This window comes from Conger conger, chromosome 14, assembly GCF_963514075.1.
Source record: "Conger conger chromosome 14, fConCon1.1, whole genome shotgun sequence".
NCBI classification, from domain to species: Eukaryota; Metazoa; Chordata; class Actinopteri; order Anguilliformes; family Congridae; genus Conger; species Conger conger.
Window position 1 is genome coordinate 12569097 of NC_083773.1, and position 13827 is coordinate 12582923.

Sequence of the window (13827 nt, forward strand, 5' to 3'; positions counted from 1 at the left end):
AAACAGATGGCTTCTGATTTGTATGAATTTGTCTTTAAGTCATTGAAGTTTGTTTTAGGGTACTTTCATGCACATAGTTCACTTGATACAATGTTGCATTTTTTGGTTTGGAATGGTTACGTTTCACACTGTCTTTTTTTAAGCAAAGCATGATTTCTAAACAAAACCACATTACATTACATTACATTATTGGCTCGCGTGTGCTAAGATTGTTTGTTTATTGGACAGAAAGGTGTCCTATTAGATTCCGATCCGGTGACTGGGAAGGCCACTGAAGAACATTGAACTCATTGTCACGCTCATGAAACCAGTTTGAGTCGACTTGCAGTTTGGGTTGCTTTGTGACCTGGTGCATTATCATGGAAGTAGCCATTAGAAGATGGATACATTGTGGCCATGAAGGGATGCCCAATATTACATAACATTACATTATTGGCATTTGGCAGACGCTCTTATCCAGAGCGACTTACAGTTGATTAGACTAAGCAGGAGACAATCCTCCTCTGGAGCAATGCAAGGTTAAGAGCCTTGCTAAAGGGCCCAATGGCCGTGCGGATCTTATTGTGGCTACACCGGGATTAGAACCACCAACCTTGCGTGTCCCAGTCATTTACCTTAACCACTGCGCTACAGGCCGCCCTGTAATAGGCTGTGGCATTAAATCGATGATTGATTGGTATTAACAAGCCCAAAGTGTGCCAAAAAAAACATTGCATTACCCACACCATTACACCACGGCCACCAGCCTGGGGTGTTGTCACAAGGCAGGTTGGGTCCATGGATTCATGCTGTTGGTGCCAAATTCTGACCCTACCATCTATATGCCTGATGATTCAAGATTCATCAGACCAGGCTACATTTTTCCAGTCTTCATCTATCCAGTTTTGGTGAGCCTGTGCCCACTGCAGCCTCAGCTTTCTGTTCTAAATTCTGGAGATTGTTGTGTTTGAAAATCCCAGTAGACCAGCAGTTACGAGAATACTCAAACCAGCCCATCTGGCTCCAACAATCATGCCACAATCGTAATCAAAATCACTGAGATTTCTTCCTCCATTCTGATGGTTGATGTGAACATTAACTGAAGCTTTTGACCCATATCTGCATGATTTTATGCATTGAACTGCTGCCACATGATTGGCTGATCAGAGAATTGCATGAATAAGTAGGTGAACAGGTGTATTTTCTATTGTGTTGTGATGCCCATTCCAGATTAGAATGGTATTGGGGGGGTTATAACAATTACATGATTCTAGCTCTCACACTAACGTGATCGCCCATGCTTTGAGAGCAGGGTAAATGCAGTGATGTTGATGTTCTGCTTTCTCAAGCAGTTCTTAAAATGCAAATGGTGGAGTGCTCTAAAATGGCCTCTGCACTGGAAGCAGACATCTCAATCATTCTGTCAGTGATTCACTGCCCGTATCAGTTTGCCTGAATGACAGGAGGCATATATCAGTGTATGCCGAGTGAGGATCATCAGAAGCTCCTGAATGCATGTATGCGTAAGTAGTTTACATATTTACATATCGTGTAAATCAAAGGCAGAACTTTCGATATGAAACCTGCCAGACCTCTTCGTTCAGTCACCGCAGGACACGTGGTGCCTCCCCCTCTCCTCACTTCCACCTCCCTCTCACGACTACGGTCTGTTCTGCCTCCACGGTGGTGGAACGGCCTCCCAATAGAAGTCAGAACAGCAGAGACTCTGACCACCTTCAAGCGCAGACTAAAGACACTCCTCTTCAAACTGCACCTCTCCCCACCCCTCCCTACCTCCCTGTAATCTCTAATTGATTGGTAATTGTTTCTTTTTCAGTTTTTTTTCAGTCAATAGTGTGTCACTACTTGTTATAACTTGTGTTCGCTAGGATGGTATTTTTGCTACTTTCCTTTATTTTAAGTATTGTTTTAGTGTAAATCATTCTATCGCCTTGTGCTATCGAGAAACGCTTTTTGATATGTTCCATTGTCAGCTTAATCAAATGGGCCCGAGTCCTTATCTTTGTTGTAGCCTTAGCACTTGAAATTGTACTTCCCTCTCAGGGTCTTTCAGCGCACTCTTCCCTGGTTATGGGTATGCACTTTGCACTTTGTTGTTTGTCACTCTGGATAAGAGTGCCTGCCGAATGCTAATTATGTAAGGTAATGTTATGAAACCAGTCCTCAGTTGGCCATACCTCCTGAATTTGAACAAAAATTCCCCACAAACGTTTGGCTGTTTGGGAGTAGTGGTTCATGTTGTACGCTGGAACTGAGTGACCATTTATTTAGGAAAGCAAGCTGTCAAGGTTGACCCAGTTGGGGCATCTCAGTGCAGAGATAGTTTGTGCCTTATTAGAAGTGATAATAGTTTTGGTATCCACACCAACAATCAGGGAACAAAAATCATATTTGCCCTCTTCACTGAAGGGAAATGGCTTGATAGTGTGCAGTACCTTTAATCCTCCTATTATGTTTGGGGTCAATTTGACCCCATTCAGTGTTTGACATCTCTTAAAAACCTGTTTCTCGATCCTGTATGATTTTTAAAATGTTCTGTTTTGGTGGGAATTATTGCATGTTATTAAATACGTACTGTACCAAAATTGCATGTGTTATGTGCCCTTATTTTGAACCCTCTGTAACTGTATAAAATGTCAGAAAATATTCAGCCATTTTTATTTTTATCTCAGATTTCTTTGTGGATGATTCTTTTGGCACCTTCCTATAAAGGTGCCAAACTTTCACTTGCTGTACCTCAGGCTCTAAAATGAGATTTTTCTCATAGATTTTTCATATTTATGGATAAAAAGCTGGTCATTTGGGAGACAATAAGAAGCCAACACCCAAAGTGTCGACATTTTTCTGTTTATTTAAACTGTTGGGGTCAATTTGACCCCAAACATAAAAGCAGTCATAAACTCGTAACATAGTAGGAGGGTTAAGAATTTACTGTAAGACATTGCACTTGAAATGTACCTTTCTCCATTGCTATGTTAGTACAGAGAAGATGCCATGCAAAACAACTTCCACTAATAACAGGTATAGATATAGGCCTACACATTCTTCAACTCCTGGTCTGTCTGTCCCTCTCTGTCTGTCTCTCTCTCTGCTTGTCTGTTGTCAGTCAGTCAGTCCGTCAGACATCAAAGATGGAAATACATCTTTAAAGAAAATGTACCCCCATCCCATCAGGAATAAAAAATTGAGGTAATAAAAAGGACAAGGTCGACCATGAGAGGTGACTATAGTGCCCCTTAGGCAAAGCAAATTTAGCAGACCGCTTTTTCAGTGGGAGACACATTTATGGAATGCACTTTACGGTGAACACTAGGAACTGTGCCAGCTTGCCTTTAAATTCAGATATGCTCAAAACGGACTCGATGCAAATCACTAGTGTCACCATCGTATTTTCATGGGTTATTTTATCCTAGAGTTCCTCTTTCTGCTCTTTCCCTCTTCCTTACATAATACAACCCACAACTCTGTTATGTATATTTTTTAATTCGGCACAGGACATCTATATATATTATTGAATTAAGATTTATTCTCTGTCATTTTATCTCTACTAGCTAGCCCAGGGATTACAGATTGAATTGAGCTGCTCGGCTAAATCTGGCATCTTTACATACGCAGTAATGTGTACAAATTATTTATATGGAACACACACTGTCCCTGTCAAGTAAATGCTATTATTTAATGTAGAAATGCGTCCCAGAGCATTCTTCGATACATGTGTTGATGCTGCGCGGAGAAACCAAAGTGACATCTGTCCTCTGCAATGTCAGCACAAGTTTGTACGTGTACAGAGGCATCAGTGTTTACCGTAGCCAGTATGTACATGATGCTTATTGGCATGCTAATAGGACTACTAACTTTTATATCTAATGCCACTGTGAACACGGGGACATGAAAAAATAAAATAAAAAAATATTCAAGAGTTAAGTTTTAGGTATTGGTTGTTTTTACAACCCTGACAGTCTTTTTTTAACCAACTTGGTGAGCCATGTGGTTTTACTTCTTGTATCCCTTTTTTCCCCAATTATTTTTCAGGAATTAATCACTTCTTTTTAATATGACTTTATACCTGCTTTAGTGTATGCAGGAGCTGTTAGAAGTCGACCTTTGGAAGGTTATAGGGTCGGTCCCCAGCCAGATGAAACCAGAGCTGAAATCAGAAATGGTACGCAAAGCCATCTGCCTAACATTAAGAAGGTGATGGGCTGCCATTTTAATGATGTGTTCAGGCAGCACCGCCTACTTGTACATTTCTCATAGACAAGCTACAGCCTCTTAGCCATCGGACATCCAGGTCCAACACAGCAACAATTATGTATACGGCTATGACTATATTTTAAGAATTATACTGTATAAAAGCTTCTCTCTTCACATTTGCATGTATTTCATCTTCATTTTCTTGTGCCTTTTGCTTAGCTCTCGGTTGGCTGGTTTGCCGTTTAAGGCGTGGCACGGAGGGAAAGGGAACCCTCTCTGCTCACCGTGCCTGTATTGGCCGGAAGGTTCCAGCACGTTCCTTAATGCACTCCCAGCGAGCCGTGCTTTATGGCTTAATTAAATATCAGACAACACTAACTCTGTCGTCTCTAACCCCTGGCAAGATCCTCTCAGATTGTTAAAAGAGGATGTGAGCAATAATGAGATGAACATTGAAGCAGAAGTAACAAGCCAGCGCTGACTGCTGTCATTAGTAAATAAGCTTCAAGTTCATTTGTGCTCATTAATTGTAAATGTCTTGCTTGAGGGTATCTGTCTCACCGAGACTGCTGTTGCTATTGCGGTGGAAGGACACGGGTAGAACTGTGGCGCTCTTCTTGTTGTGTCTTTAGGAGGTGCACTGGGTGCGAACAAAGTTTTTGGATCGTCATTCTCAAAACTCAACGATTAAATAATATTATCTTTGGGTTGTTCGGAGACCTTTGCACGTTTGTGAGTGCTTTAGGAATAGACGCCATTACTGAAATCACTATTTTTGTATTAACGGATTCGTTTTTTTCTACCAAAAGCAGGGTGTGTAAACTCTCGCTATTCGTAAATTCAAATAAGCTTTATTGGCATGACCCACACATCGGCACAGTATTTCCAAAGTGACCATTTGCATAAAACAATAGTGCCAACAACTATGTATTATTTTTTGTTAGACTTATTATGTAGACTTATTGGTCTTATGCTGCTGTAGCCTGTCCACAGGTTTGACGTGTTGTGTGTTCAGAGATGCTCTTCTGCAAACCACTGTTGTAATGTGTGGTTATTTGCGTTACTTTCCTGTCAGCTTCAACCAATCTGGCCATTCTCCTTTGACCTTTCTCATTAGCAATGCATTTTTTCCTGCAGAACTGCTGCTCACTGGATGTTTTTTTGTTTTTTTTTGCACCATTCTCTGCAAACTCTAGAGACTGTTGTGTGTGACAATCACAGGAGATCAGCAGATTCTGTGACCACCCTGTCTGGCACCAACAATCATTTCATGGTCAAAATCACTGAGATCACATTTCTTCCTCATTTTGACATTTGGTCTGAACAACAGCTAAAGCTTTTGTCTGCATGCTTTTATGCATTTAGTTGCTGGCTGATTAAATATTTGCATTAAGAAGCTGGTGTACAGGCCTGCCTAATAAAGTGCTCACTGAGTGTAGATTATTGTCCCCGTCCCAGGGACAGTATGATGGTGGATTTGACTGTTCACAGCCTCTCAGGCTGGAACTCCTGCCATCGTACTGTGCGGCCAGTGCTGTGTGTCTTCCCCCAGTGAGACTGATAAACTGTCAGTCAGTCATTACTTTGAATTGAGGGAGATATATTTCGTATTTGTAAAATATTTTTCTCGCAGTTCTGTATATTCTGTAGACTGTGATTACATGCTTCTCTTGTGTTCTCGCTATCTCTCTCTCTCTCGCTCTCAGCAGCTGTGTCAGTAATATTGCGGAACAGCTGTGATGGTAAGCATTGTTAAAAGATCAGTTTTACAAGGGCGATTGATGAGTTCCCAGAGTGAAGACATCACACAGGCACCTCGTGAGAACGCTCTCACCCGCTCAGTAACTCGCCGCTGTGCATTTCAATAACCTCGTGTTTTGTGTGACCTCATGAGATATTCAGCACATGAAAGCACATGTCCACCTCGTGGTTTGCCGGTTCGTTTGATATATCTTGGAGATGCAGCGCGCTGTCGTTAGTTGCCGTACTGGGCCTCCAGGTCAGCAGGTGAGGGTTAGTGCCTCTATCCCTCATGTAAGCTCAAAAACCGTGTAATTCGTAGTTGAAATTGAGAGATTTCCACCAAGGATGACGCAATGAAATAATAAAAATTAAAATGTAGCAGGCTTCACGACAATAAAATGTCCTTTTCACGTACACCACATCATTGATAACAGCTTTGATTTACTGGTGGTGCGAGTGGTGTTGGGGCATGATAGTATCTTCTTCCATTCCCATTTCCTCCTTAGACTGCTATGGGAGGGTTTCCGTATGGCTAAACCCACACAAAATGACTGATATATCGGCTGTTCTGCAATCAACTGGATTTAGCCCTCCATCCTTCCTCTAAGGCTTTCTCTTCCTCCAATGAATCCATATCAGAGATGAACATTCATACCTGTCGGCCATCTTCCTGCAGGCCATTGTGATGGAGTAGCCTCTGTCCTTTGGCAGATGATGATATTAATATGCATTAGCATGGTTGGCCGTTCTGGGGACATTTGTGCTTTAGCGCAGCTGAATATTGATGACTATGAAAATGGTTTTCGCTCTCGCTTTACTGTGAAGTGTGGTCACAAAGGGCACTGCTGCTTTTCTGTGCCTTCAAAATGGCCGCCAGGTAAAGGGGGAGAGTCAAGGCAGTACAACTTACAAGGCAGTACAACTGGCTGACTGGTAAAAAATTAATGTTGGACGACTAAGTAGCTAGACTCAAAAGACATATAGGCCTCACCCTGAGGTTCCCAAAGGAAAGCTGGCTATTGTATAGTTTGATAAGGAACAATAAGACCTGGCTTTCCTTATGGGTCTAGACCCATGTGTGATTGTTAGCCCTTTTTCCCCCCTGTACCTGTAAAAAAATTGCATGCGATCTGGCGGGACTGACCGAGAAGCCCTTGCTTTTGTTCTAGCATACATGATGGATCTATGTCCGAGGGCTTCAGGAATAATATTGAATCTACCTTTAGGTGCTCTTCGCCGTGTAAATAAAACCATAAAACATCCGGTGTGAATTATGTTGAAGGTTGTCAGGATATAAATTTAGTTTTCTTACAGTAAGTAACACATCCATCAGTAGGGCTGTAGCACATTCATCAGTATTGAAAGCAGGTGTGAGGCCGTTTTGACAATAGCACCGCGAAGGGCAGACTGAACAGTCTTTACAACGCCTAAAATCATAAACATCCGATTTAGTTCAGTAGTATAAGCACCTGTTTTACTGTTACTGGATACCATTTTTTATATTTCTGGCTACAAAGTGTGCCCTTATGATTTAGTTAGCACCCAGACTGTACTTTTTCCACTATATTGAATTTAATGAGTTGGCAGAAGAATCCTCAGTTATTTTAGGTATAATCTGAATGTGGCTGAACATGATCTTGGCTATACCATGCACAAGGCAGAACAGTTTTTCCATTGATCTTGTTTTAATGGTGCGGATGGTGAAATTCATACTGCAGATAAGTTCAACTTTCATTTACTTGGTGCTCAGGAGGGGAAATGGTATCTCATGTCATGTTCTATCTCCAATGCTCCCAATACTGTCTCTGCTCCCCAACACTGTCTGTGCTCCCCAACACTGTCTGTACTCGGCCTGTAGTGTAGTGGTTAAGGTACATGGTACATGACTAGGACCCGCAAGATCCGTGGTTCGATCCCCGGTGTAGCCACTATCCGCACAGCTGTTGGGCCCTTCAGCAAGGCCCTTAACCCTGCATTGCTCCAGGGGAGGATTGTCATCTGCTTGGTCTAATCAACTGTATGTCGCTCTGGATAAGAGTGTCTGCCAAATGCCATGAATGTAATGTAATGTAATGTAATGTACTCCCCAACACTTTCTATGCTCCCCAACGCTCCCGAGCACTGTCTGTACTCCCCAACTCGGTCTGTCTGTACTCTCCAACATTCTAGCTATACCCCAACACTGTCTGTACTTCCCAACACTGTCTGTACTTCCCAATTATCCAATTACATCAACTTGTCATCTCTTCCCAAATCTCTCTATCTGCTCTTTCTGCTACCTCACTCCCAAATCAGTCTGCACTCTCACTTACTCATACACACACACACACACACACACACACACACACACACACACACGCACGCAAGCACACACAGAAGTGGCTTCCCGCTTTCACTTCCAGTCTTCTCATTAGTTTCTGATGGGTCATTTTCCAAGGGCTGAATTCAATCCTTGTGCAAAGCTTTTAGCCGGATGCTCTCCGCTTTTCCAGCAATCACTGCCATTCACTCCTGGCGTAAGGTCAGCACCCCTGTTTAAATATGTATAGGTGGCTCATCTAACAGCCAGTGATGGAACACTTTGTATTTCCTATTGTTTTCCGTTCAAGCTTCTTTAGGAAGGCCAACGAGGCACTATCTGAGTAAACAGATTAAATTTAGCTTACACACTGAGTTTGCGGTCTTTACTGTACTTGCGGTCCATACAAAATATTAGTAATGGAATAAACATGAATGTCACTTGAGTGTCAGCTTTTATTTGTCAAATTATGTAATAAAACGAACTGGCCATCAAACCGTGTTATTTTAAAGTGGTGTTAACTATAGCCAAGTTACTCAGCCTGGCATGGTGCTTGTTTTTTATTGAAGTGCAGTTTTAATACAGACAAAGCACTTAAGAAGCTACAGCTTTGCAGGTCTTGCCAAGAAAGAGCCAGTGAAACTGAGTATAATCTGACCCCATCTGACACCATAAGTAGTGCTGTCTGTGCGGAGAGTGAAACGCCCTGCCCCACTGCCCAGGAGGTACTGCGTGGGGGAACGGCTACATTCAGCCACTCCACACCCATGCAGCAAGTCGCCTTGGGCGTGTGCTTGTGTTTCTGTGTCCATGGTGCGTGTGTGTGTGTGCGTGTGTGTGTAGTGTGTGAGTGGTATGTGTGGGAGAGAGTGCGTTTGTCTGTCTCTGTTTGTATGTGAGTGTGTGTTTGTGTTTGTGTTTGTTTATGTGCAGCCACTCATGTTGCTGCATGACATGGGCTTGTTTGTTCCACACGCAGCACATGTGCTCGTGTATCCGTGCACACGTGTGCATGAACACGTGTGTAGTTGCGTGTAGGCTATATCTGTGCGAGAGATTAACTGGTGGTGGATTCGTTCTCATGCTCTCTGGGCTGGTGGACTCACTCAGGGGGCAGTATGCTGCATAAGTAGCCCAGGACAGGCCTGTGGGCTGCATTGAGAGGCAGTGAGTGTGAGGAGGACCTTTAGTACAGTACCACCCCACCCCACCCTACCCCACTCCACCCAGCGTCCAGCACCCTGCCAGACGGGGGGCAGCTAATGGAGGCCCAGGGCCATGGGCGAGTGAGCTGACATTTAAGAGAGGAAAGGGAGCTGGGTAATGGCCTCCTTCATAACGCACTGATTGGAGAACGGGCTCCTCACTCTGCTGCCATTTTATTCCTCCCTTTACAGATGCCAAGGAGATCGTTTTAAAGGCACAGATCCTGGCAGGAGGGCGGGGGAAGGGCGTGTTCGACAGCGGCCTTAAAGGAGGGGTGCACTTAACCAAAGAGTGAGTATGGTGCACTATTACTCCCTGCATTTTCTTTATTTATTCTAGAAGGGTCTGAACAGAGTCTACCTGCACCACCTATTACTTTTCCAAAGGAATACTGGAACTGTTGTAATTAGGTGTGGTAATCAAAAATGTTATTTTATGGTATTGATGTTGTGATTAATTATCACGTTAACCTAAAGTGAATGTTCTGTTGACAAAATTTGTGCTTAAATAAGGTTTAATTGTGATCTAAACAATATTGTTTAATGTTGTAACTAGCATTTTCCAGTCAACCCTGATGGCCACCCTGAGTATTCCATTATTTATTCTCCTCAGATTGTGAAGAATTGTTCTGTGAGCCACTTTGTGTTTGAGCTTATGTGCTCATTTCTAGAAGTTGGCTCAAGTTATACAAACTCTTGCAATTCTGACAGACAGGCAGGCATGTGGTTATTTTACCATTATTGTGCCATACACTTCACAAATCCCGCTTTATAGCTTAAATTACTGGTCAATAGATTGCCACTTCAGGCTGAGGTCATGTAGACACGTGGCAATAATTGCACTTATGTCAGTCAGCATCGAACAACACCAAACGTCAGGCATTATTTACAAAGCAACTCGGCGGTCATATTGCTCGAAATCATGGACAGCAGCACAGCGACATCTGTGTTTATATCAAAAATATATGTATAATTTTTATTATTCAACGCTGTACTGGGCCTTTTGTGGCTTATCAGTGCTGTGCCAAATTGTTGGTGCTGCTGGCCATAATTGACCATTCATTTCCAGAAGTAATTACAAAAAAAAATAAAAAATTTGTTGAGTATTTATTAGCTGGTATCACCAGGTACAATGTAAATTTTTATAGTGGCTATTACAGTAAGATGTTATAGTTTTCATCAAATAAGAGGGATTTGTTCATGAGAATGTAACCTCATATTTGCCATTGTAACCCTGAAGTACAGCATTTTGAACCACATCAAGTTGAGTTTCCATTGACTGGGGTGGATTTCAACAACATATCAAACAGGATAAAACCAAAGGCTTCATTTCCTATAGGTGATATTGGCATCCCTGACATGGACGGGGAGATATGTGTGGGATTAATATGTGTGAGAGTCCAGAAACAAAATTAAACATACAGAGCTTTATTTAGAAAGTCATATTGAAGATTTAATCAAATACTCTTAGCTTCAGAATGGTGAGTATTGAGGCAGGGGTTTGTTAAATCTGGAAAAATAATTATTCCACGTGTTCATAGCAGAAGTGGAAAATCCAGGTTCAGTACTTTCTACCTCTACTTCATGGGAGCAAACACTCTCATCTCGTATAAATATACCTTTCGTTTGGTCTTCTGGTTAGCAAACCAGGTTTGCAAGTAGAATGGGGGCTCAAGCCTGTTGCCGGCCTATAGCCTAGTGGTCAACTTGCTTGACCGGGACCTAGAAGGTTGGTGGTTGAAACCCCAGTGTAACCACAATAAGATCCATGCAGCTGTGGGCCCTTGAGCAAGGCCCTTAACCCCTTATTGCTCCAGGCTGGATTGGCCCCTGCTTAGTCAAATCAAACGTTAGTCACTTTGTATTAAAGCGTCAACTAAATAACTGTGATGTAATGTTGTGCTCCCAGTGAAGTGTGTGTATTTCTTTAGTCAGTTTCTCGCTGAAAGGTAAGAGTAAAAATGAAAATATGAAATACTGTATAATGCAAGATAATCATTACTAAGCAAGTTTATGATGAATAGAATGGAACTGGGAGCTTGTAACTCTCCATCTGCCTGTCCTTCTCCATTTCCAGCCCTGCTGTGGTGGGGGACCTGGCCAGTAGGATGCTGGGATATAACCTGACCACCAAGCAGACGCCAAAGGAAGGAGTCAAAGTTAAAACAGTTCAGTGGAAATCCTGGCCTAATGAAATTAGCAACTCTGAATTCTCTTAGCAACTCTGAACTTTAATTTCAGATTTGATTCTTCAAATGAGTTATTCTTGTTCTGATATCATGAGAAGTGTTAGTATTGTTGCTTTGGTTATTTTCCTGGGAAGATGGTGTTGGTCTCCTGTTATTTGCAGTCTGGGCCCTTGTTTTCTCTTCCCTCTTTAGGGTGGTGTTGTATTGTGATAAGTAATGTGTGCGAGTCAGACTCTCGGCTTGTATTAGTGCTTGCATGCCCGCCTTACCTTGTGTCACTAACAAGCGGGGATATTATTTTCTCCCTGCACATATACACATTGAGGGAAAACACATTTGGAGGTAATGAAGCCGTCCCGCCCAGTGCCATGTTTTTTCTCCTTCAGTGAAATATGGCCTAGAGCGCTCCCCATTACTGCCTGCTTATGCCCTCCTCACACCGCCCCCCCCCCCCCCCCAAGTCACTAAGCCAGCTCAGAAGTTTAGCCGCGGAATCAAACAAACGGCAATCCTCGTCTTTTTGTTCTTCTTCATTTCTCGATGCTTGAGGGGGGAACAAGAAGTTCACAAGATGTGAAATTTCAGTCACGCAGGGAGGATGTTCATAAAAGGATGTTAATAAAAAGTTAAAGAGTTAATAAAGGCGGTGGAGTCGAGGCCGTTCGGCACAGTGCGGTGAGCAGATTAGTTTTGTTCATGTTTTGCATATATCTCCATTGTTGGCCCTTAGTCATAATGCTCGGTGGGCAGACTTGTTACTCATCGCCAAGACACGCGGCGGATCTGCGAATTCTCGGTGAATGAAATTGATTATCTCGTGTATGTTATCATCATAAACAATTTCTAGTGGAAAATAGCTCATGCCATGTCTGTTTCCTTCCCTCATGGGCTGGATGCAGATTAGAGTAATGAATAAAGCCACGGCAACAGCAATGTACAACCCCGGATTGAATATCTAATGCCTAAATGGCTGTAATTATATTGTCGGGGTCTGTCTCCCCGAATGAAACCACAGGCGAGCTGTCACGCGGCTATTGTGGGGATCTGTTAATGTGCTTCTTATGTGCTTCAATAGATGGTGTCGCCCGCTTTATTCGCTTTACAATGCAGCAATCCTCCCCAGACATCACGCCCGGTTCAGCTGCCAGAAAAACACGCACACAAAGAGGGAGCAAGCGCACACAGCCACGCCGCAGATAAAAGCGGCTGTTCATTTCCATTTAGTGTTCATTTGTGAGGAATTAAACACGAGTGCCCGACGCAGCCAAATGCACTGTGTCCAATTAGGCTGCTCAGGCACTGATAATGCTAGGGCCTCTCTCTCTCTCTCTCTCTCTCTCTCTCTCTCTCTCTCTCTCTTTCTCCCTCTCCCTATCTCCCTCTCTCTCTCCCCCTCACCATCCTTCTCTCTCATCTTTTCTGTCTCTCCCTCTCTCTTCCCCCCTGTCTCTCTCTCTCCCCCTCCCTCTCTCTATCTCATTCCTCCTCTCTCTCATTCCCGCTCTCTCTCTCCCTCTCTCTCTCTCTCTCTCTCTCTCTCTCTCTCTCATATTCCCTGTCTCTCTCTCTCCCCTTTATATCTTTCCTCCTCTGCTCATTCCTCTCTGCGGTTAGATTTGGGAGTGAATGTAAACCGGGGCGCCACCGTAGGCTGTGAAATCTCAACGTGATCACCTCTCCCCTGTCCTTCAGGTGATGGTGGCCGAGGCCTTGGACATCACCAGAGAGACGTATTTCGCCATTCTGATGGACCGCGCCTGCAACGGGCCGGTCATGGTGGGCAGTCCCCAGGGCGGGGTGGACATCGAGGAGGTGGCAGCCAGCACACCTGAGCTCATTTTCAAGGTGCCGTTCGCTTGTTGAGTGCGGCGTTGACAAAATGACTGCAATTAGACCTGCCAGTTTAACCACTGATCACGTTACTGATTACTTTGATATATTTTCTTTACATTCTTAATGTTATCTGATTAATTTAGTCGGGCATTTGCTGAAGTTATCCCAGTGAAGTGCTGTAGCTTATTCAAGAGTGACACAGTAGCGCCCCATTTGGAAATCACACCCGCATCCTCTTGTCACTTGTACATAAATACACAGAAATAATACAAGTGCATTTATTTATTAGTTTGATGAAATGCCAGTGCGAACCAGGGTTCAAACATGTGATTGGACACCCACTCTGCAGCATTTGCAACATACA

The 13827-nt window shown here is 43.2% G+C and overlaps 1 protein-coding gene across 1 annotated transcript in view; it reads left to right on the forward strand.

Moving 5' to 3' along the window:
* The window catches only part of suclg2 (succinate-CoA ligase GDP-forming subunit beta), a 112409-nt gene that overhangs the window by 41346 nt on the left and 57236 nt on the right, over positions 1 to 13827 (forward strand). Inside the window, exons 3-5 of the mRNA XM_061220909.1 lie at positions 9634 to 9733; positions 11519 to 11609; positions 13323 to 13475. Of these exons, the coding sequence (XP_061076893.1) occupies positions 9634 to 9733; positions 11519 to 11609; positions 13323 to 13475 (344 nt within the window). The remainder of the gene's footprint in view (positions 1 to 9633; positions 9734 to 11518; positions 11610 to 13322; positions 13476 to 13827) is intronic.